General features: G+C 41.7%; 1 protein-coding gene across 1 annotated transcript in view; it reads left to right on the top strand.

Annotated features, from left to right (window-relative positions):
- The window catches only part of grin2bb (glutamate receptor, ionotropic, N-methyl D-aspartate 2B, genome duplicate b), a 120,596-nt gene that overhangs the window by 68,663 nt on the left and 25,914 nt on the right, over positions 1 to 26,019 (top strand). Inside the window, exons 6-9 of the mRNA XM_085408830.1 lie at positions 8,716 to 8,830; positions 9,049 to 9,254; positions 20,733 to 20,904; positions 25,558 to 25,711. Of these exons, the coding sequence (XP_085264956.1) occupies positions 8,716 to 8,830; positions 9,049 to 9,254; positions 20,733 to 20,904; positions 25,558 to 25,711 (647 nt within the window). The remainder of the gene's footprint in view (positions 1 to 8,715; positions 8,831 to 9,048; positions 9,255 to 20,732; positions 20,905 to 25,557; positions 25,712 to 26,019) is intronic.

The following is a 26,019-nucleotide window of genomic DNA, read 5'->3' as shown; positions in this document are numbered from 1 at the left end:
GCTCAGAGGCAGCAGTGTTTATTAGCCCAAACAAAATTAATCCTTTTTTTCTAGCGAGCTGCTGCCACTGATGACAGACTACCTAATTCAAAGCAGAAATCTATCACGGTGCCAACAGCGGCATCATTTTAGTACAATGGTAGTGACTCAGCAATTTATACAGTGACACAGCAAATGTGGTCAAATGTAAACACAAAAGTATCCCAGGTAGTGTTTTATCTGGAAGTATAACATGACTGCTTAATACTTAACCTCTCTCTCAGATGTGCTTCGGTTGGTTGTCACTGAGTGCGTGCTATTTAGTGTAAGAAAAAGTCAGTAACACTTTTTTGACATTTTCATGTAAATATTAACCATTATTATCAAGGCACTGCCCCAGCTGTCTGTATTCTTTTTGCTTTGAACATTTAAATATGAGTTTAGCTTTGTACTCACCCCTTCTGCCTTTCCTGTCACCCCTACAGCCATCCAAATTTCACTGACATTTTCTGGTCTGTAGTTGAGCTCTGGTCAGTCAGTATGGCCCTTTAATTGGTTTTAAATGTAGATTATATTTAGTATTTTTTCTTATACTTACAACAAAAAGTTTTACTTGTGAGGAAAAACTGGAAGTTTCATTCTTTTTTTGTTTTTTTATATAAAATTTCAACATCTGGGCGCCCTGATAACCATGTACTTAGGACTTAACCGGGTGGATTGTTGCTTCTGCATTAGATGCAAACCAACCCTAACCCTATAAAAAAAACACTGACTAGCTTAAAAATTGAGAATAAGTTTCAAAGTTTCAAACTAAAGTTTCATGTTCTGATTACCAGGTTTACAGTTAAATATTAACTATCGCGTTAGTCACTGATGATGAGATTTCAGGGGGTTGACTCCTGGCCAGTGAGCTTTTTCCCCCTTTCCCAACATTCCCTGTCTGTCCAAAAATGTTAAATGAAAAAAAAAGTAACAAAGTGAAAATCTGCTATGTGGGGCTCGCTGTCAGAGAAGAATTCTTTTAAAATTTCACTTAAATGATGTTTTTCTCTGTGTGGTGGTTAAACATCATTGTGAATTTATGAGAACGTGTTTTTGGGTGGACTTTAATGTATCCTCCAGCAGTATTTAATCTGGCTGTCAGGCTGAGCTAAGGTGTTCATTCAAACATGTTCAAATGCGAGCTGATAACAAATTATGCCCTCTAGTTTCCTACAGTTTAAGCTGCCTTTTGCTCAGCGTCTTCACCCACACACACAAGGCTAGCTCGCTATTTTCAGACACCTAATAATTTTGTTGCTTCTTCCCGTTTAAAAACGTAAACCTACCTTTTTTAAGGAAGCAGCAGTAGCTGTGTGTCCACCATGAACAGTCTCAGACAAGAAAAAAATAACAACATACGGACACAAAGATGTTCCTGAGACGCTCAAAGAATAAAAAAGTATATGGAGATCACAAGGAGAAGAAAAAGAAAAGCAGCCGACACAAAAACAGGAAAGTTTGAGACACATGACTACATGACTATCACCAGCACAGTAAATTGACAAGCTTGTGCTTTTCCCCGTGGTACTCAGGTTTGCTTTAGCTAGTTGCTACCGGGGATATGGGATCATCTGAGGTATTTGGTCCTCTTATTGACAAATGTTAGAAATCTTCTTTATATCACCGTCTGTCAAATTAGGTCTTTAGTTCTACAAATATGCTCTATTTGTAGAGGTTAACAAGGACTGATGAGTGTGTCCTTATTTACTAATTTTAAAATCAAATCAGCCACAGTAAAAAACAACAACAACAAAAACATAACTATGAAAGGTCATTGTCATCTTCTCTTTTGCCCTTGTTCACATTTTAAATGTAAGCGATCTCTGTGATACACGCTCCCTCTCTTCAGACTCCACAGGTAGCTGTCTGATGTCTCCTGCACATCAGGGGTCCTCGCGGGCCCGGATCACACGGAGCTCCTGTGGACTCTCTTATTAAAGGCTGCAGCTCAAAGAGATTCGGAGCCTTACATCTTTTCAGTGTGGAGTCCGGCAGCACTGTGTTTGTGTATTTAGCTTTCGGGGCTGTGGCACTTGAAAAACATGGCTCAATAAATAAGAAATAAAATCATTTGGGGGATTTGGAATTGTATGTTGGGCGGTTGCATGGTGGTACAGTGGTTGGCGCTTTTACCTCACAGCCAGAATTTTTTGGGTTTGACACAGATTTTCTTCGTGGTACTCTGCTTTTCAGTCTGGAAACATGAACATTGGCTGTAGGAGTAGAGGTTATCTGGTTACCTGGTTTCACCTCTTGCCCAGTGACAGCTCGGATAGGCTCCAGCCTTCCCATAACCCAGGATTGGAGAAGCCTGAGGATCTTTTTTTTTTTTGTTAAATTGTTAAATTTGTTAAATTTGATATTATTTAACTAAATCCCCTAAAATTAAAACGAACAGGGCAGAATAAAAATTTAGCGTTTAGCAACGCGATGGCTCGGTTGGCACCGATGCCTCACAGCAAGATGCTCATCTTTGGATTTGTGAAACTCGTTTACAAGCAACAAAGCAGTTTATATTCAAATGACAGAAAATGTTTGATTATGATACATGCTGGAGATGTCATGCTGGTCATGTAACTCATGAGGAAGGGCTATTTCAAGCTAATGAATTTGATTTGCAATCAGGCGAAACATGGAAATTATTCTCTGTATTCGTGTTCAAGACGCTTTTTTTAATAGGCTCAATTACACTTTGATTACCTCTGCAGACTCTCAGAGTGAGAACTATTAGGCTAATCTAAAACTTGTTAGGTCACACTGTGAACCTGCCACTGTTAAAGTTTACAAATACATAGCGGTTTTATATGTGTTTGCATTGTGACGGCTGACAATCTTTCGGTTGTAGTGTTGGTGAAATTGCTGTGTGCTAAACAGTCTCTCGCTACAGTCTGGGAAACCAGTGGCTTCTTATTCCTAAAGCAAAATCAGTCGAGAGATAGTAGCTTTGAGAATCTAAATGCAAATCCTCATTTGCTCTCTACATGTACTGTTTACCAGCTTTTAGGACCAAAAGTCCTGTCCTTTGCCCACAGATTCAGCATATTCATACACAGATATCTGTTTTTAGATTTTAACCTCGCTGCAACCAGAAAATATTTTGTCTTTTAATCGCAGCTTTTGCACCCATATCCCACCTGTTGCCACCTTGTTTAATTTGTTCTGAAGTGGACCTCGAGTAGCACGGCTCATCATTTCTACTCTGTATTTTTCATAATTCACGGTATTGTGAGGCTGTCCACTCTCTACTCGCTGTCACAGCTTCTATCCTGCAGGACATGTAAAGTGTAGTACACATTTTATCAGTAACTGGTAACTTTTGAAAGGCAGGCCTCAGGAGTCATCCACAGCAACCTGATACAGTTTGTCCATGCGAGTGTGTGTGCGAATACATGCACACACTTCCTTACACACACGCGCGCCAGAGATATATATTTTTACATCCCTGCATTGCAGCGACAGAGAATTTGTGACCTTGTTCTGCTTCACTCTGAGATTAAAAAAAAGAGAAATTCAAAAGGAGTCATGATATCAAATGGCTCAGAAACACATTTGAAGATATTTGGGGGATAGAAAAACACACACACAAAAATAGGGATTGTGTCCATGCCATTGATGATTCATTGTCTCTGTTGCTAAAAAATAAATTCCCCTCACAGCCAGTGATTAGATGGGGAACAGTTGGTGAGCGAGGCGCACAAGGCGCTGCATATGGCTGTGATGAAGCCGCGTGAGCTTCGGTTAGTGGCTCATCCCAGTAGTTTTTATGTTTTTATTTATTTATATATATATATATATTTTATATTCCTCCTCCAGAGGGGAGCTCTGACATGAAGAGGGATCAAACAGCACATAAAAGCTACATCAATAGTACAGGGCTACAAAATGATAAACAGAGCAGCCTCCTCTGCTGTAAATTCACAGCGTGCATCAGTCTTTGTAAAGGCACAGGTTAATGTACGGGAAGATGAATCCTATTGATGTGTGATTCGACGCGCTTCTCCGAGGTTAGATGGAGAGATTGATCTGAAACTGAAAGACAGCATGAGGGGAAGTCAGTAAACACTCAGGTTCAGACTAAAAAATACTCCTCTCTCTTCCTCTCCTTCAACCAGCCTCTCATCTGTGAGATTACTGTTCCCATGGCAACGCAGCTGATTGCACAGAAATTGCTGTGGTTGTGGGAGCCATGGCAACACATTGCATTAAATTATCCTGCCTGCTCATGTTGCAGTTTTACGTACGCCTGCTTGCGTCACCCGCTTGTGACGACACGTCAAAGCCGTCTTGTCTGCAGTCAAAATAACACTGCTGAGCTGCTGAGTATTACTGAGACTTAATATAGACAGATACGCAGTTATTTTTATTGTCTACAATCTTGTAGTGCTCGTCAAACAAATAAAAGCACAAGAGAAGAAAATATAAAACTGCTACAACTGGGAATTTGGCTAAATTTGACCTCAGCTTACTTTACCATAAAACATTTTTCTGCATCACATGCGATGCTGATTTGATGGTGAAGCAGCATCTTCGCTGCTGTGAGCGAATATGTTTTTTAAAGATTTGCAGAGAGTGTTTTGTAAAACTACAAATACTGAGCTGTCAAATTCAGATTCTCTGCAACTTGTACTTTGTTTTCTTTGGCAAATGAATCAAAGCCATAGAGGTGGTGAGAGAGTCTTTAACCACATGTGAACAAAGACCTATACAAAAAGATTACACAGGGGTCGCCACAGGATCATCTGCCTTCATCTCACCCTATCCCTAACATCGTTTGTCACACCAACCCTCTACATGTCTTTCTTTCCTACATCCATGAATCTTCTCTGGGGCCTTCCTCTTTTCCTTCTGGCTGGCAGCTCCATCTTCAACATCTTTTCTCCAGTATATCCACTATCCTCTGCACAGGTCCACAACATCTTAACTTCGCTGCTCTAACTTTGTCTTCCAACCACTCAACTTCAGCGGTCCCTCTGACGTACTCATTTGTAATCTTGTCTATCCTGATCACTTCCAGTGAAAATCTTAACATCTTCAACTCTGTCTCCTATCTTTCTGTCAGTGCCCCCATCTCCAAATCATACATCATAGCAGGTTTCAATACCATGTTGTAAATCTTCTCTTTTGCTCTTACATATAATTATTATATGTGCATTATTGATACAGTTTACATTTTTTGCCTTTACCACGTAAAATGCAGTTACCATGACACCTCTATTGCCAGCATACCGCGTCAGGCTCTGAGGGGACACATTCCAAAACCTCCATCACATGCTGGCGCACCAAAACAGGTGTTTTCACACCTGTAGTTCATTTACTATGGCCCTGATCAGCTGATGAGCTTGTACACTTGAAGTTTTCTTCAGTGTTTTGGGGAGAAAACACAGAAAAAAATTCACATGAACCATAATGCCTCACTAGAAACCATGTGAGAACAGTTTGTAGTGGTACACAGATGTGTCTGGGGCAGGAACAGTGAATGCACATCAGTGGTACTCTACCACATGTCTGCTCAGAATGCAAAGCATGCTTAGCTATGAGAACGCATTTAGCCCAGACGCCTGATAATTCACACCAAACCTTCTGGGTGCGGTTGTTTTGGTCCGCATTAGAGTGCAGATGCCTTTAGTTATCAAACATTTATAGTTATCAAAGGTTCACTGTTGACTACTAATGCAAAAGAAAAAAAAACAGTTGTAAATATCAATCAAATAAACATTATGCTGTCTCTTTAGCAATTGCTTATGCTGGGAAACATGTATTCATGGAGGTTTTTCTGTTGGTTGTGGTTCCACAAACCATCCACATCCTCTCCTCCTCCTCCTTACCCCCCCTCAGAGCTCTTACACAGTCTTCCTTCTCTACTTCTCAGATTACAACCATCCATTATTGGTATGAACCTTTAACTCGCCTGTGCCGCCTGTGCACTCCTACAGGCTTATACGCATCATATCATTACCAATAAGCGATGATACCGGCGCTGTAGTTGTTTGGTTAACATTGTGCTTCACAAGTGCGCCGTGCACCGAGTGAAATGTGCTTAAGTGATCGAGAATGGGTTTTTTGCAAAAATGGTGAAGGATATTTACAAGCAGTGTCTAACCAGGTGTAAAATTTTTGAAGGCTTTTCCAGGAAAATGTCGGATTTGTGAGTTGGTGGAGGACGCTGAACAGGATTCATTGTTTTAGTCAAACTGTATTAGGAGGCTAATCCCATGTTACACGTGCATTACAGCACTTGTAGTGCGCAAGCCAGCCAGTACGCAGCAAATAGGCAATTCATGGAGGCTTGAGTCATATTATTGACTTGCTCCAAGCATGTAGCCTACTTAGAACTCTGCGTGTGTGTGTGTGTGTGTGTGAGGTCGGATATAAATATAGTTGAAGAGATCACAGATAGAAGTACCGAATGTTCTAGTGGGAGGTACTTGCGATAAAATCTTGGGCAAGTTTCAGGCCCATTGCTCATCTGTTGTCTGCAATTTATTTATTTATTTTCTACTCACTTGTGAAAAGATGTATTGTCCTTCTTTTCACACTGTTGACTTGCTTGGAGATAATGGTGGGTAAAATGTGTTTCATACATCCTTTTAAGCACACACACACGCTCACACACACTGAGCTCCTTACTCCTTGCATTCAGACAAGATATTTATTTCTCCGGTGGATTGTTTCAGAGGCAGAGCGTCTCCATGGTGATGGCAGCCCACAGATCAGGATGAGGAAGAGTGCGGGAAGGAGGCGGCAGAGAGAAAGAGAGAGAGAGATGATTCCACCTTATCTGCCACTGCTGTGCACTTGTTGAAACACATACTGTATATGCTGATTATTATCCACACAGCACTTAACGCACTCTCTCCTCCTTTACCCACTCCTCCACCTTTCACTCTCGCTTTACCTGCTCCTGCTCTGTTCTTCTTAACACTATAACTATGCTTCAAACTGGGTCACCTTCGTTGTGGTCGTGGTTGAGTTAAGAGACTGCATAAAATATCAAGATTGCTATTGCTGCCACAAATAATAATTACAATAACAATGAAAAGAATATTAATAATAATACAATTATTATGGACATTTTTTATGTAGCACCAGATCACAACAATAATTGCCTCAAGACTCTTTATATTGGAAGGTAAAAACCCTAGAATAGTGTGAGAAACCCCCAACAATCAGACGACCCACTTTGAGCATGCTCTTGGCGATGGTGGGAAGGAAAAACTCCCTTTTAGCAGGAAGAAACCTCTGGCATAACCAGGCTTGTGGGGGTGAGGGGAGGAAAACAAGACAAAAGACACGCTGGGGAAGAGAGCCAGAGATGAATAATAACTCATGAATAAATGCAATGAGATGTCTAAACACAAAGAGAGTGAAAATAAGTGAGTGAAGAAGAAAAACACTCAGTAGCCCAGACCAATTACAGCATAACTAAGGGAGGATTCAAGAACACCTGATCCAGGCCTAACAATTTGCTTTATAAAAAGGCAAATTAAAGAAAGGCTGAGGCTAATCGTAAAAGTAGAGAGGGTTTCTATCTCCTGAATCCAAACTGGGAGCTGGTTCCACAGAAAAAGGCCCGGAAAGCACAAGTTCTTCTTTTATATATCATATGAACCACACATAAGGCCGCAGCGTGAGAGTGAAGTGCTTTGTTTGAGTGATACAGTACAAAGAGGTCTTTCAGATAAGACAGGGCCTGATTATTCAAGATCTTGTATGTGAGAAAGATTTTAAATTCAATTCCAGATTTATTTATATACAGAAATAACAAAATGCCACATCTCACCCTCAGACCTAAGAAAGTAAAATCTTATTTTAAACATATGACATAGACATTAAAATAAATAAAACATAAAGAATTTAATAAAGAAGAAGGGCAGCTGTGTTCAAAAGTATAATAGGAAACCAGTGGGTGTCAGATATTCAGCCTCCTTCAATCTTTTATGTTTCTGAACGACATCCCAACAGATTTCAAAAATGACAAATACAACGTTGCCAAGTAATTGGACTGAATATTTGACAGCACTGACTCACTACCAATATGAGCCATCTATGTGGCTGAAATGTTTTGGTTGCAATATTTCAACATTTAAAAAATATTTGATAAGAAGTGGCCCTTGATTTGAGTGCACCCTCACACCGGTTTTGGAATAAGGGTACAGCAGCATCCCGTGCGCTGTACTGATGCTGCTTGCATGTTGCCTCGTAGCCCTTAAAGCTGCACCGATCAATGCTCTTTTTTAAAGATGACTTTGCCTCTATGTAAAGGTGTTACTGCGATGACCTCACAGAGAAATGTCGCCCACTGTTTAGTGCTGTAGCTGCTCACACCGTGCAGCAAAGTTTGTAACTAGATTCTGAACAATGTGGAGAATTTTAGCAGCTGAACGCCAAATAATAATGAAAAAAGACTTGAAAAAGAAAAATGTTTGGTATTTGTACACATATAGCCTCCACAGCTTGTGTTATAATATGTCAGTTCAGGTTTCAGATGAATTCCTGATAATCTTTTACATCCACAGCGTGTTTGGTTCGTCTTGCTGTTAGTAATTCTGTTTTAGATCAGCGTTAAAGATGGCAAAGCAGCATTTAAATATTCATTAAACATGTTTTAAGGAAATCCAGAATGAAGTTTAAATTCTCCACATTTTGCTTTGTGGTCAACAACCGCGTGTTGATATTGGATTTTTCCATTTTCAGGTACCTTATGAATGTGACATTTGAAGGCCGAAACCTGTCATTTAGCGAAGAAGGCCACCAGATGTTTCCCAAGCTGGTCATCATTCTTCTAGACAAGGACAGACAGTGGGACAGGGTAAACCTTCTTCTCTTCTCTTCTCTTCTCTTCTCTTCTCTTCTCTTCTCTTCTCTTCTCTTCTCTTCTCTTCTCTTCTCTTCTCTTCTCTTCTCTTCTCTCTGCCCTTTTCCTCCTCTGATGCTTCTGCGATGTGTCTGTCACTTTTCTGCCACTTGAAGTACTCGTTACAGTGGCGTGCACATTACACACAGCTGTCCTCCCACTCACTCATACAGGTTGGCAAATGGGAGAGAGGCTCCTTGACGATGAGGTACCACGTTTGGCCTCGCTTTGAGCTGTACTCAGGAGCGGAGGAGCGTAAGGACCACCTGTCCATCGTGACTCTGGAGGAGGCGCCGTTTGTAATTGTGGAGGATGTGGACCCGCTCAGCGGGACCTGCATGAGGAACACGGTGCCATGCCGCAAACAGCTCAAACTAAGGTGAGAAATTAAGTTGGAGTGTAAGAATTTAAAGTTTTCCTCTGTTAAACCTTCAGATTTGTGGCACTGCTATTTTTTAATACAGTTTTTCTCAAATGCTAAAACACATTTCACAAACGTTACCACCAGGTCCCCCAATGTCCAAACACAACACCCTTCTCTAAAGCTACATAAACACAACCACACCTTCCCACTGCAAAACTCAAACTCCCACACCAAGAGAGCAGCTCGAAGCTGTCAAAACTGTAAACACTATACACAGCATTACACACTACAGCAAAACAATTGAAAACACAATGCTCAATTTGTGAGAAGGTTCTTTGTTTCATAACTGCCAATGCATATTTTAGAAACTATACAGTAACGGATCGTCGTAGATCTCTGCAGAGGATTAGGCATTTAGATTTGTGAGTTTCATATGAGTAGTATAAATCTATAGAAAATCCTGCATGTACGTACACTACTGTAACACAACTCAATGCAAAAACAGAATCTATTGCACACAACAGTAATCTTGAAAACATGAACAGGGTGTGAAGTTTTTTTATTTACGTTATTCACACCACACACACACACCACAATCACTGTGCGGCATCATGTCGCTGAGCTGTTGCTCGCATCTCGTCCGTAATGATGGTGCGAGGTTGTCTTGCTCTCCCTCCTGGACCTTCTCCTCTCCCATGTTGGCCTTCTCCTCTTCCTCGTTGGTTGCTCCTCTTCCTCCTCTCATTTGAACTCCTCTTCCTCATTGGCCTGCTCCTCTTCTTCCAGGGCCAGCTCTTCTCCCTCCTCTGCATCAAATTCCTCTTCCCCTGACTCTGCCTTCATCCATTGTGTTTGTTTGGAACCTTCAGCATACTGTGCACTCTGAACTTGCTTTTACATGTGGGTACAGCATTAGCAACAAGTGTCTTCAATTTTGAGTCATTGTGTGTAGTGAATGACGCCAGGTGTGTTCCCTGTGTTCAAAGATTGGTGACTGTGGCAAGCATTTTGCATCACATGGGCTTTCATTTGAGGATATGAGCAGAGTTGTTTTGCAACATGTGTTTTAGCAAGGAAAAATGTGTTTAGATTTATGAGTACAGAGGGTTGTGTTTTGTGAATTGTGTCTTCATGTGACATGTGTTTATGGTACTGGAATATGGTGGCTACATTTAGTAAATGTGTTTAGACTACTGGTCATTTGGGTTACAGGATTGGCTTTTGTGTTTTAACATTTGAGAAAAACTGTAATAACATCAACCTTGGACCAGCTGTGTCTGTAGTTTAATAGAATATTTTGAAGTCTGTGCTAGTTTTCTTTTTAAAAAGAAGAAGTGCTACAATTAAACACACTCCTTACAGCCTTGAATAATTCTGTTTTGCTTGCATTTTCTCTTTTTTGTGTATCTTTGGCTTTCTTATTACAGCGCGCCGCCCCTGCAGCATGCTGTAATGGTTCTCCTGTTTTTGTCTTTACTAAATGTGCCACTTGTTTTACTTCTGCTAACCAGATTACTGACTTGCTTTCTGTTCCTGTTTTTCTGCCTCCCCCCTCCTCTTCACCATGACCCTCTTGCCATCCCGTTGTCCTTAGAGTGTGATAATTAATTGTTCTTCATTGGCCTCCTTTTCTATCAATGGCGTACCTGAAATCTCCTCAGGGTGTGCTACATCTTGGAGCTCATTGTTTTTATTGACAGATCTTTCACCGTGTTCTTTCTCCCGTTCCTCTTTTCTCAAGATTTCTCTCTCAGCAACACATATAGCATTTCAGGAGCAGCCATCAATACTTCGAAGGCAATATGCAGGAGTTATTTCTACCCAAAAAATACTGCAAGAGCCAGATTCACAGAGCGCTGCAGAGTCACCTTTGTATGCACAAAAGCATAAATAAACGGGCGCAGTATTGTTGCCAAAACCGAAATAAACATTAATAACCACTTTAGTCCATGCGCAATCATGAAGGTTGTTCATTTGATATAGCTGAATTCATAAAACCACAATTTCGATAAATAGAAGTTGACACACCCTTGTGTGAATACAAAACACTCAAACAAATGCATTTGTCCTTAGTCTGGCACTGGAAATATCCAGCAAACAGTGCCAGAGCTTCCATTCACAGCTGTTGTGCACCTGTATCTGCTGTAAGCCAAAACAACCCATTGACTGTTGACGCACAGGTTGGTTAAATGTTTGCCCCAAAGTGCGTTATTCTTAGTCCCTCATGACTGTGTAATTTGGATGACAGCCTCTAAATGTGTTTACGTGCTCTCTGCTCTTGCTCTGAGAAAAGTGAGTATTAGTCGTGACATATTAAACTTTTCCTTGTGATTTGCAGTGTTAGATGGATGTATTAAACATAGCACAGGCTTCGAATTCAAGTGTAAAAGAATATAAAAGAAATGCACTAAACTAACATGCACTAACAGCTTAGGCTTCAGACTAGTCAATGTTTTTTTCTACTTTGTGCTGAAGTAAAGTCAGCTCATCATCAAGTTGTCTTCATATGTTCATCTTAACAGCGTGACCGCAAAGTCAAACTGTGATCCTTTTAGTAAATTAGTTATTAATAGGGCATATGTATATCACATATTTATATATATTGTATCAATATATACTAAATATATATATACACATATATGTATGTATGTGTGTATATATATATATATATATAAAAAAAACACCCAGCACACCCCTGCGGGCGGTTTATCCTTCAAGCTCGGGTCCTCTACCAGAGGCCTGGGAGCTTGAGGGTCCTGCGCAGTATCTTAGCTGTTCCCAGGACTGCGCTCTTCTGGACAGAGATCTCCGATGTTGTTCCCGGGATCTGCTGGAGCCACTCGCCTAGCTTGGGAGTCACCGCACCTAGTGCTCCGATTACCACGGGGACCACCGTTACCTTCACCCTCCACATCCTCTCGAGCTCTTCTCTGAGCCCTTGGTATTTCTCCAGCTTCTCGTGTTCCTTCTTCCTGATATTGCTGTCATTCGGAACCGCTACATCGATCACTACGGCCGTCTTCTTCTGTTTGTCTACCACCACTATGTCCGGTTGGTTAGCCACCACCATTTTGTCCGTCTGTATCTGGAAGTCCCACAGGATCTTAGCTCGGTCATTCTCCACCACCCTTGGGGGCATCTCCCATTTTGACCTCGGGACTTCCAGGTTATACTCGGCACAGATGTTCCTGTACACTATGCCGGCCACTTGGTTATGGCGTTCCATGTATGCCTTGCCTGCTAGCATCTTGCACCCTGCTGTTATGTGCTGGATTGTCTCTGGGGCATCTTTACACAGCCTGCACCTGGGGTCTTGCCTGGTGTGATAGACCCCAGCCTCTATGGATCTTGTGCTCAGAGCTTGTTCTTGTGCTGCCATGATTAGTGCCTCTGTGCTGTCTTTCAGTCCAGCTTTGTCCAGCCACTGGTAGGATTTCTGGATATCAGCCACCTCCTCTATCTGCCGGTGGTACATACCGTGCAGGGGCCTGTCCTTCCATGATGGTTCCTCGTCTCCCTCCTCTTTCTTGGGTTTCTGCTGCCTGAGGTATTCACTGAGCACTCGGTCAGTTGGGGCCATCTTCCTAATGTATTCTTGGATGTTCGTTGTCTCATCCTGGACTGTGGTGCTGACACTCACCAGTCCCCGGCCCCCTTCCTTCCGCTTAGCGTACAGCCTCAGGGCGCTGGACTTGGGGTGAAACCCTCCATGCATGGTAAGGAGCTTTCTTGTCTTTATGTCAGTGGCTTCTATCTCCTCCTTTGGCCAGCCTATTACCCCAGCAGGGTACCTGATCACGGGCAGGGCGTACGTGTTGATGGCCCGGATCTTGTTCTTACCATTCAGCTGACTCCTCAGGACTTGCCTGACCCTCTGCAGGTACTTGGTGGTTGCAGCTTTTCTAGCGGCCTCTTCATGGTTCCCATTCACCTGTGGGATCCCCAGGTACTTGTAACTGTCCTCTATGTCTGCAATGTTGCCTTCTGGTAGTTCAATCCCCTCAGTTCTGACTACCTTCCCTCTCTTTGTTACCATCCGACTACACTTCTCCAGTCCGAACGACATTCCAATGTCATTGCTGTATAGCCTGGTAGTGTGGATCAGTGAATCGATGTCTCGTTCACTCTTGGCATACAGCTTGATGTCATCCATGTACAGGAGGTGGCTGACAACTGCTCCGTTCCGTAGTCGGTATCCGTAGCCAGTCTTGTTAATGATCTCACTGAGGGGGTTCAGGCCTATGCAGAACAGCAGTGGGGACAGAGCATCTCCTTGGTAGATCCCGCACTTGATGGTGACTTGTGCTATGGGCTTGGAGTTGGCCTCTAGTGTTGTACGCCACATCCCCATTGAGTTCCTGATGAAGGCTCTTAGGGTCCCATTGATCTTGTACAATTCTAGGCATTCCAGTATCCAGCTGTGGGGCATTGAGTCATAGGCCTTCTTGTAATCAATCCAGGCAGTGCACAGGTTGGTCAGTCTGGTCTTGCAGTCTCGGCTGATTGTTCTGTCTACCAGTAGCTGGTGTTTTGCGCCTCTGGTATTCTTGCCAATTCCTTTCTGTGTCCCGCTCATGTATTGACCCATGTGCCTGTTCATCTTAGCCGATATGATGCCTGACAGGAGCTTCCATGTAGTACTGAGGCAGGTTATTGGTCGGTAGTTGGAGGGGACCGGTCCCTTCTTGGGGTCCTTGGGGATCAGGACCGTCCGGCCTTCAGTTAGCCATTCCGGGTGTCTCTCGTTAACTAGCAGCTGGTTCATTTGTGCTGCCAGACGCTCGTGGAGTGCAGTCAGCTTCTTCAGCCAGTAGGCGTGAACCATGTCGGGCCCTGGTGCTGTCCAACTCTTCATACTGGAGACCCTTTCTTGGATATCTGCCACTGTGATGGTTACTGGACCCTGTTCAGGGAGGTCGCTGTGGTCTGCCCTCAGATCCTCTAGCCACTGAGCATTGCCGTTATGGGTTGCATCCTTCTCCCATATGCTCTTCCAGTATTGCTCCGTCTCCAGCCTTGGTGGTGCTGTTCTCTTATTGTTCCCTTGCCACTGAGAGTACACCTTTGCTGGTTCTGTGGAGAACAGCTGGTTTATTCTCCTGCCTTCTATCTCTCTGGTGTACCTCCTCAAGCGGCTGGCCAAGGCTGTGAGTCTTTGCTTGGCAGTTTCCAAGGCCTCAGGTATGGACAGCTTGCTGTATTTCTTAGGCACCTTATTTGTCGCACCTTTCTGCAACTCCGTTAGTTGGCTAACCTCCCTCCGTGCTACTTTGATCTTGCCCTCTAGCCTCCTTCTCCATGGAGGGTACTGCCCCTTGTTGCTGTTCAACTTGTAGCCAAGCATCTCACTGATCACTGCTGCCGTATTGTAGATCAGCTTGTTAGTGTCGGTAATCGTGGTTGTAGGTATTGCCCGTAGTGCTGCATTAACATCATCTAGCAGACCTTCTGAGGGTACTTCACGTAATCTTGGTAACCGGCTACGGGGGATCCAGGTTTCAAGCTTGGCCATGATCCTATTTTTCAGGTCAGTTCCTCTCGCACTCAACGATCCTTCTCCTATCGCACTTGGGGCTATGTACCCAATCTCGGGTGGGGGTGATGATATCTCCCTCCTGACCTGGCGTCCTGACTCCTCCTTGCCGTAGCATTTGTGTTGTACCTCGTCAATCTCTAGCTGTGAGAGCAGTCCTTTCTTTCGAATGTTGGAACACTGAGCTACTAGTTGTTTCGCCGTCATTGTGGATGTTGGGTATCGAAGAAAAAAAATATATATATACATATATGTATGTATGTGTATATATATATATATATATATATATATATATATATATATATATATATATATATATTTAACCCTAACCCTTGTGCGTGTTTTTTATTATATATATATATATATATATATATATGTGTGTAATATATATATGTGTGTGTGTGCATATATATATATATATATATATATATATATATATATATAATAAAAAACACGCACAAGGGTTAGGGTTAAATATATATATATATATATATATATATATATATATACACATATATATATGTGTGTATATATATATTAGGGGTGCAACCATACACAAAATTCACGGTTCGGTTCGGTTCGATACTTTGGTGTCACGGTTCGATATTTTTTTGATACAAAAAAAATGTTCATGCCTTTTTAATTTGTCATTTATTAAAATTATAAATATATATTTTAACTCAAAATTACAGTTTTTAAATTTAACCCTAACCCTTGTGCGTGTTTTTTATTTTGACAGCGAATGCGCACCTGCGGACCACTTATGTGCAGCCCTGGTTATTTAGCTCATCATATTGCAGCCACAGAAATTCTTTTGTCCATGAAACCATAAAGCTGCACTTTCTTTTTGCCTTATAGTCTGATTTGTCATAACTTTTCCGTTTTGTGGTAAGCTTTTCTTTGGCTGTCACTTCTTCACCCTGACCTGTCTTATTTGGCTCAGCAGAACTAAAATATATATGCTGCTGCTTTTACACACGCACTCACATAAGCTCAGCGATTCTCTGCGCGATCGACCTCTCACATGTTTAAGCTTGCTGCGGGAGATTTCACTTGTCATGTTTGCATAGTAAGCTAACGATTAATAAGACGATGTCAGAGGAATTGGTGCACAAATTATCATCACTCACAGATCAGTGCTGTCGCTCTCTATACACAGTTCGCACGATTGCAAAGTGAAAGCAAAAAAACAAGCGCAACTTCAAACGCGATTTCAATATGTCACATATTGACAGTGGCTCACCGATGCCAATGACATAATTACCCAGCTACATTTCTGAAAGAATGCAAAAGCATTGACATATATTTTTCCTTCCTACAATAGCCCGACGGGCAGGGCAGAGATAGATTTTGGTAGCCCGACTGAAAAAAATCGCTAGCCCCGGGACGTCAGGCTAGCGATATTGCAAGCCCTGTATCTGATTGAGGAATCACTCATCTTTGGAAAAGAGAGTTTATTACAGAGAAATGTCTCTTTCCAAAATAAAAGCTATACTATCCGCTTCTTCTGGGCTATATTCTCAGCAGCATAAGGAGAATCATGTGCTAACAGCTGTCTAAATGACTCGGCTAAAGTTAGTAGCATGCTTGTTGTTTTTGTCTTTGCACTAGGATGATGTCGGCATAAATGTGCAGTCATATTTGTTGTGTTCCCACTAGTGCTTTCGGGTTAATGTCATGGTCCTGGGCCATGTGGGCCCAGTATTCTTAGTTCCTTGTATTTTTGTATTTCGTTCCTTATTTAGGCCATGTTTCCTGAGTTGCCCTGTTGTGTTGTTCCCTAAGTGTTTTCCCTTCGTGACTCTTACCCCCTGTGTGCCCCTCTGTGTATTTATGAGCCCTCGTCTCTCTTTGTGTTTTATTCTATGTTTTCCCCAGCCCGTTATGTCTGCGTTCTCCCCGTGCTCTCTCTCCTCCTGTTTGAACCTCTGTGTACTTCCTGTTTTACTTTGCCCATCTCCCATCAGTGTTGCGTTCACTCCTGCCGTGTCTTGTTATGATTATCAGTGTCACCTGTGTTCCCCGTGTGCATCCACTTCCCCTGATCATCCCTCATGTGTATTTAGTCTCTGTGTTTCATGCAGTCTGTGTCGCGTCGTCTGTGTTACCACCCCCTGTGTTCCGTATCTCCAGCCATAGCTTTTTCTTAGTTTATGTCCAGTTTAGGTTTTCTGTTTGAACTATTACCCTTATACTGCCCTCGCTCTGGTTTGTTCTGTTATCAGCCATAATAAAAGGCTCGCTTTTGTTTAATCCACTCCTGCATCTTCGCTTGTGTTCGCGTCTGGGTCCAACACACACATTCCCACACGGTCTATCTCCACGGACCGTGACAGTTAATCTCGTTGAAATGACCTTAACGCCACAACACGGCAAATCTCCGTTAACGAGCTACCGCCGATCGCCCCGTGCATGGGGCTATACGGCCAACACATTAACGAGCTAACTGCGCTAACACACTAGTTCCCACCCATGTAATTGAGCATTGCATGGCACATCCAACATACTGTTTTACTTTAGTCCATGACTCGCTTACCTTCAGGGTCATACGTCACATGAAAACCAAAATAATTCCAAACGCCAGATCTGAATGAGGGTGGGGAAGGTTAGGGTTGCCAACTCCCTGAAAAATAAATAAGGGACACCTCACGACCAGCTCCCGATCATCAATCGCTCGTGAGGGTGTCACCGCAGCTGCTCACACGCAAACACGTAAACGTCGGTGAAAAAGATGGAGCAGCACGGCTGTGCAGCGTGTGATCTGGACACAAGCGATGGAGGCACAACTTGTAGAACTTTGGAAAGCTCATCCGAGCCTTTTTGATGTGGCATCACAAAATTATCACGACCACAACAACCGTGAAAATAGTTGGATTTACACTGTTGCTCAATCACAGCTGCCTGATCAATGTCTTTCATTAGCAATTTAGCAAAGTTGATGGTGGTGGTGAGTCTGTGTGAGTGAAAGACAGAGAGAGCGAGCGACAAATTTTCTGTTATAACCTTCATTTTATGGAGGCACAGTGTGCGCACTCAGGTCGCATCAGAGCATCGGGTGAGACCCTGCATCGTGACCTACCAACTTCTAACCCCTGCGAGTCAATTGTCCATCCATCCATCCATCTTCATCCGCTTTATCCGGGGCCGGGTCGCGGGGGCAGCAGCCTAAGCAAAGAGGCCCAGACCTCCCTCTCCCCAGCCACCTCCTCCAGCTTATCCGGGGGAATACCAAGGCGTTCCCAGGCCAGCCGAGAGATATAATCTCTCCAGCGTGTCCTGGGTCTGCCCTGGGGCCTCCTCCCGGTGGGACATGCCTGGAACACCTCACCCAGGAGGCGCCCAGGGGGCATCCTTGTCAGATGCCCGAACCACCTCAGCTGGCTCCTTTCGATGTGGAGCAGCAGCTGCTCTACTCTGAGCCCCTCCCGGATGGCCGAACTTCTCACCCTATCTCTAAGGGAGAGGCGAGTCAATTGTGCAGTTTGAAAATCGCACAGTGTCTGCCCAGCTTTAGGTGTACTGTCGTCCGGGACTTGCACCGCAGTGTCGGCGTTTGTTTCCCTGTTGGCCATGCTTCTTGTTGTGGTCATCTGTTGTCTTCCGGTATTTTCTCCGTAAGCGACCTTTCCTCGACCAATGAGATAAGCGGTAATCTGACTTGTCATACTCGAATTGTCATAAGTGTGCTGTCAGCTCATTGGTCACAAAGCAGGAGAGGGACTGGGATTTATGTTTTCAAACAAAGCGTTAATTCCATTAAAAGTTATAGACTACTTTTGATTATCACTGTATTACGGGACAAAGTGCGTCCCTTATTAGCTCAATACGGGACGTGTACTTTTGTTTCTAAATACGGGACGATTCCGTTTTTTAAGGGACGGTTGGCAACCCTAGGGAAGGTCCATGTTGCAAGGAGAGCTTAACTTCTGTCTTGCTAGCTTGCCCTGCGCTCTTCCTTCTGACTATGCTGTCTGTGTTGAGCGCTCAGTGGATCTGCGCTCAACAGTGCAGCCTAGGCAGAGTAGTCGAACGCAGATTCACTGAGCGCTCAACACAGACAGCATCGTCAGAAGGAAAGTTGATAAAATAAATTACAAATGTTGTATTGTTCGATACATATGCGTACCGAACCGAAAGCACTGTATCGAACGGTTCAATATCGATACGAATATCGTTGCACCCCTAATATATATATATATATATACACATATATATATATATATACACATATATGTGTATATATATATATATATATATATATATATATATATATATATATATATATATATATATGTGTGTGTGTATATGTGTGTATATGTATATATATATGTGTATATGTGTATATATATGTCTGTGAATATATTATATTTTTGTGTCACCCATTAAGCTGTTGGCAGTAGTTTGCTTTGGATTTTTGGCTGAAAGGCTTCAGATAGAAAGCTTGAATCGACTTGTTATCTTTATCTGTTATGAATATTACATTTTTAGTTTCAGTTCAATCAGTTAAAAAAAAAAACAACAACTACTGAATCTACATTGTTAGGCTTAGTCAGTCCGGTACCCAGTGTTAGAATTAAAGAAAACCTTCTGTTATGTGCTCAGAAGTAGCAGGATATAAAAACATATATGGACATAACATATGGTAACGTAACATAAAGTTGCACTGTTCAGAGTTATTGCAAGAGGTATTAAAGATTTTATTTATCTGTCTTTGTAACAGCAGAAAAATTTAACATAGATCTCGAGAGGAGTCCCAGAATAAAAAAGGTGTTAAATGAGAGTAGCACGCCCCCCTTGATGAGCATGTGAACGGTCATAAGGTTGCATCCAGTAAGGATTTTTACTGTTGCTTCTGCTTCTGAGGTTCTTCAGGAATCATTTGATCTAAACAGTAAAATTTTAATTTCTTTTAGTTGAATCTAAGCCGCAGTCAATCCTCAAAAAGCCCCTTTGGTACTAATTTCACCTACTGAGTGCCAGCCAATATTTTCCGGCCGGAAAATATACATTTTTCCTACATCCTGCGATTGCCAGAGGCTCTCTGGCTGGTCTCTAGGCCTATGTGACTGGGGCCTTAGTTCACTAGGGTGAGTTACAATTTCAAGCAAGAGGTCATCAACTGCCGTCTCCCTCATGGTGGACTAGCTTTTCATGAGTTTCTTACTCCTTTCATATCGGGGTGGAGTGTATAAAGGAAGACAAATTTATTGACTGTATACAAAATCCAAAAGACTAAACAAGGTCTACATAACACGACTACCAAAGAGCATGATAAAGTACAGGCTGCACTACGGAGAAAGAAGACAAACAATCTGATGAGACCAAAGAAAAAAAAGACTATTCATGCATCCTGTACTGATTGGGACCAACAAACAAAAGAGGAATGAGACACAGGTGAAAGCAATCAGGATAATCAGGAAGCTCTCTCTGTAAAAAGTCTTCTCAAGTCAGCCATCCTGAATGAGAATGTGTATGGGCACCATCTTTTGGTTGCGTCCAGGAAGGATTTTTACTGTTGTTACAACTGCTTCTGATTCTTTCATTAATTGTTTGATCTAAAAAAGGTCATAAAATATGGTAAAAATTTTAATTTCCCAGAGTTAAATCAAATCCTTGTTTCGAATCACAGCCAGAATACTTTATTAATCACTGAGGAAATTATTGTCCATCCAACAGTGCAAAATCAGAAAAAGTCTGCTAAAAAAAAAAGCAAACAAACAACAATTTGCATTGTAAAAGCAAACTTAAAAAGTATGTAAGTAAAAAAAAAGATCCACATTAAAAGTGTTTATATCTGAACCTAGTATTTCCAGGTGTGGTAATCAGTGCCAAACCTTGGGGATGTCTTCTTTCTTTTGCATTTGCTGGTTTTATGTACTCAGACCAAACAAAACTTTGATCTCGAGTTCGTGAAACCTTTTATCCTGCTCTCTGATTTGCATTTATTCCTCTTTGTCCAGCAATCAAACAGGTGATTCAGGGATTTACATCAAGCGCTGCTGCAAAGGTTTCTGTATCGACATCCTGAAGAAAATCGCCAAGACGGTCAAGTTTACTTATGACCTCTACCTGGTCACCAACGGCAAACACGGCAAAAAGGTTAATGGGACTTGGAACGGCATGGTTGGAGAGGTGAGAATATTTTCTTTTACTCTTCCAGATTCCATGTTAGTTTTTTTTTATCTTTTTAAAATAAATTACTGCCTTAGATACTGTTGCACTGCAGTAGGCAGATGTAGATATAAATGCAGTGTATTGTTGTTCAGAAAACTGATCAATGGTGTTCTAAGTTCATCCCAACACTGGGAAAAAAAGAAAGCATCAGCTTGAAAATACCCTCCGGGACAGTTTGGTCAATTTCATTCAGATCTGCTGGCAAATCAGCTCACTGTGGATTTCATAGCTGGCCGAATGCTGGAGAAAAGCACTGGAGACGTCGCCATACAACCATTATTGAACCATTAGAGAGACACAATGATAGTTTATACTCAAAATCTAAGTATTTTTAATTTCTTTCTCTGATTTCCATCATAACGATTGGACTTACAGTATAACTGCAGTGCTTTATATTTGTATAGCTCATCATTGGTAGCAGTGTGTTGCTGATGGTGGTGGCTACCATCTATTGTATTATTTGCATTCATTCATTCATTCATTTAGTCAACATGAATGAGGTATGACAGAAAAAGGTGCACCATAAATAGACAGATTCTGATGCAGACATTGCTTCCTTGCACAATAGCGGCCGATTGTTTGATTGTGTTATTGTGATTAAGAAAGCAAATGCACATCTTTCTTCATCTTAGTAAGAGATTTGATTGACAACTATTTTGATTATGAAATGGTTGTGATCTGAGAGCCACGTGATGTCCATTCCACGTGCACAGACTCTTAATACTTGATGATTTTTTTCAATGTATATCTCTGTGTAAGTTTGTGTTATTTCATGGCAAACTTGCATACCGGTTGTTGTCTGTCAGTCCTCAGTCGCACAGGCTAACAACTCCCTGGAAACCTCAGGTCGCTAGGGCAAAAAGTGGAAGTTGCTAACTAAGACCAGGTGAAGAGGTGTGCTGCACCAAAACCTCCTGCGGTCGCTAGAAAATTGCTTCATCTTCTAGTTTACAAAGAAGATGCTGGGTTTTCTGGAACAACACGTTCTCATCCCAAAGCGTAACATTTTACGCTAGGTGACAAATCGTCAACATATTACGTTTTCAGGCACCCAACACCTTCCTACATGACGACATCGGAAAACTGAGGACCTGTGAGAACCGTTTGGACTCAATCTACACATGTTTGCTCTTCTCCTTAAAATCGCTTGCGGACACACTATTTAACGTCATCAAAGTGGTGGTTAAGGTTAGGAATAAGGTTATGGTTAGGGCTAGGGAGAAGGTTAGGTTTAGGGCTGGAATACAGGGCTGGAACGACAATTTGACAAATGATCAGGAAATAAACATTTTTCTTTACAACCTGTGATTGCCAGAGTCACTGACTGGTATCTCGGCCTGTGTTACTGGATCCTTAGTTAGCTCACTGAGATACGTTATTGCAACTAGAGCAAGACATCATAAGCTGAGGTTGCATTGCTTTTCATGAGTCTATTACTTTTTCCTTTCATGGGTGGAGTGTATAAAAGAGGACTTGAAGTGGATGCTTCAAGAACAACATGCAAGCCATTCATTGACTGCTTATAACACCCCCCCCCCCCCCCCCCCCAAAGAAAAACAAAACAAAACAAAAAGACAAACCAAAACAAAAAACCCCCATAAAAGTCAACATAACAGGAATCTAAAAGAGTATTGAGATCACAGAAACACACAGCAATCAGAAAAAGAACAAAGACGAAAAATATCACGAGACGAAAGAAGCAGACAGGAGTAGTTATACACTCAAACAAAAAGTCAAGACTAGTTATACACCCTGAGCTGATTGGGAACAAGAAACAAAAGAAGAATGAGAGACAAGTGTGAGCAATCAGGATCATCAGATAACAAAAGTAATATATATATATGAAGGAAAACTGACCTTAAAGGCAAAACAGGAAATAAAAGAAACACACAAGCATAACTAAGCATGGAACAGGCACAGAAAACAGTGAAGGAGCTACAACTTATAAAAATCACAAATCTAAACCAAAACATTGGATTGCAAACCTGAAACTCATCACTAGACTAAACATAAAGGTAGAATAAGGACTCAAAATCACATGAACTATGACTCACACCTGTACAGTGTCACTAAAGCAGAAACCCAAAGATCGCTAAGAAACAGTAAGACCAGCACATTTTATATGTGAGTGTTTTGTTCAGTTCATTTTGTTGTAGATAGTGAAATAATTTTTGAAACAGCTCTTCTACAGAAACATCTCTTTGCTAGAAGGCCCTAAAAAGGCAGCCAGGTGACCGTAATTCTTTTCATTTTATAAATATTTATTAGTCACTTATTAGCCAGTGTTGTAACATTTGGTGAGAGCTGATATCCAAAAAGAGTAACAGAATTAAGTGGAAGGCGAGCATTTAACGTCTGTTAATTAACAGACATTTTTCTTGACAGATGTTTGACTTGTCACAGTAGGAAAACGACAGGTGTATTAATGATGGCTGCATTACACTGGCACATTACACGTACAGGGTATGAGATTATAGCAATTATGTGATAGGTTTAATGAAAGCTAAGCTGTGTGACATGGATTGAACCTTACCGTTGAGTGAGACATCAAATTTAATGCATTTAGACTGCATCATGATAAAACTGCTGCAATTTCTCTGCTATTTCTTTCCACACTGTGTCATTCCTGGTGTGGTCATGATAACAGCTGGAGGACACATCAGGAAATAACTGCCAGAGCTCGGCTACAGAAAACCTGCTCTGAACATTTTACCTCCATCGGTTTCATAATGCTGCCATTATCGTGATGTTATCTATATTGTTTATTGCTCCTTTTGTGGTTGGGTCATAGATTTATGTATGTTATGTATAGCAGCGTGTTAATTTCAAAGTTTTCTCCCAGGCTGTCTTTGGTCTGCGAGTCTGCCTTTGGGACTGTGGACCCAATTTGAATGTATTTAGTATGCTTTATGTTTATTTATTCAACATATTTTCATTATTTTCTAATTCTCCCCAGATTTTTAATGATTTGTTTGAAAATATCATTAGAGTACACAGACTTTCAGATTTTAAGCATTTTAAAATCAATTAAGCAATCAAGTGCCTAAAGTATGAAATCAAATACAGATACTGCTACAGTCAGTAAGTGTTATGCTTTAGTTTAATTATTGGTTATTTTTATAGTGAGTTTTATTTCGCTCTAACTGTATATGACGCAGACAGAAAATCCTGTCTGCACACACAAAAAAACAAGCAATGATTCAGTGAACAATGACCAGACTTTCCAAAATTTCCAGTTTTATTATTTTAACTGTCTGCAAGTATCGAGGCCATGTCAAAAATGTAGTTCTTTGAACGGCCTTTGATGTATAACCTATAAATAAGAGAGACATTACTTTGCCCGAAATCCTGGTCCAGCAAATGCTGGTGATTTTTGAACAGTGTTAGCATATGGTGCTAACTCTGTTTGGATTGTGATCAGTGATTTCTTATAAACCAGAAGTTTGATCATCGCCTATTTGTAATGTTACTAAAACACAGTACGCAAAGAACTGCAACAGTTTGACATCTTTGAGTTAATCATAGATAATAAACTTTTTCCATGTTAATTTAGAAGTTTTGGAATTTTTGACGTTAAAAAGAGGAAAAAAACAAAACAAACCCTTTCAGCTTGGTTTTCGCACACTGCGTCATCTCTCTGTTGGTTTCTCACTGCTTCAGCACTTGTTCCCTATAGCTTGGCCTTGGGTGGGGAGAGGGGTGGCGGAGGCTGTGATCAACTCCACAAAAACTCAAGAGGACGCTATGATGGTCCTAATCAGAGATGGGGAAAGAAAAATGCATGTAGAGAAAGGCGGAGTGATTGGGCAAGAGAGGCAGAGAGGGAGAAAGCAGCCTCAAGGAAAGACCCATTTCTCTCCTGCACATTGCACATCCACCACAATGCAGCCTTCACAAATGAACGCGATGTCAGACCTAACTTATCATGACATCGAGCGAATTATTTCATTATTACGATGGGAACATTGATTAGTGAAGATGTGCAGTGTAGTGTAAACTAAGTAAATCTCCAGACCAGTTACCATAGATTGTGGTGTATATTTGCTGCTGTTGTACGTTGGCATAGAGGCAGTGCTATTCAAATGTGCAATGCACCCATGCACAAATTCATTAGTACACATCCTTAAATGCTTAAGCAAGCAGCTAATGATTTAATTTGAATGGGGGAAATAGGACAACAGATGCAGAAAACAGAACAGAACGAGAGAGCAAGAAGAGAGCGGGCCACTATGAAGAAGTGTGACAAACAGAGGGAACAAGCAGCATGCAGGATTCCTGTTCACTCTGGCGTACATACATCCCTTTTTAACAGTCTTTTGTGCTCCTTTTTTATTCATGGCCTGAGGCTCCAGAAACTTTGGACTAAATATACCTGTACACACTTAGAGGGAGGCTGGGCTGGTGGGGAGTTCAGCTCTGACCCAGTGTGGAAATGATCTCCTTTTCCTCCTGATTTCAATCTTTGGGAAAAGCCTGTTGGTCTCTTAGCAAACATGGTGGATAGTTTAAAAATGATAGCACTGATTTACCATACCCCTTAAAGACCTGGGAATATTCAGCACTGAGCTTCTATGTTCCCCTCCTGTCCGTGTCTGCCTGTTTGTTCCTCAGGTAGTGGATAAGAACGCCCACATGGCGGTGGGTTCGCTCACCATCAACGAGGAGAGGTCAGAGGTCATCGACTTCTCTGTGCCCTTCATTGAGACGGGCATCAGTGTCATGGTCTCCCGTAGCAATGGGACCGTCTCCCCGTCGGCCTTTCTAGGTAAGTAAAAACACACCTGATGGTCCTGGCAGATGTACAGCACAATCAAGAACAATCAGATGCGCACACACGCTCGTATCGCATAATAAATGCAGAATCACAGACAGAGATGACACTAGGTGAGTACATTGCTTGTTTATGGTGAACAACCTGTTCTGGCAGCAATAAAACTAACAACTTTAACAACACAGAGACATAAAAAGCAACAGGGAGCAAGATATCAGTCAAAATCACTTGAAAAAGGTATGGCTGCAGTGATGAGTATTGAAAAAAGTTTCAAGAATCATTTTTATTGTTGGCATTCAATG

Source organism: Rhamphochromis longiceps, linkage group LG6 (assembly GCF_057381845.1).
Source record: "Rhamphochromis longiceps isolate RC_006_pf linkage group LG6, R_longiceps_female_GT1.1, whole genome shotgun sequence".
Lineage (NCBI taxonomy): Eukaryota > Metazoa > Chordata > Actinopteri > Cichliformes > Cichlidae > Rhamphochromis > Rhamphochromis longiceps.
The sequence above is the reverse complement of the archived record's forward strand: the minus strand, read 5'-3'. Positions and strand labels throughout refer to the sequence as shown.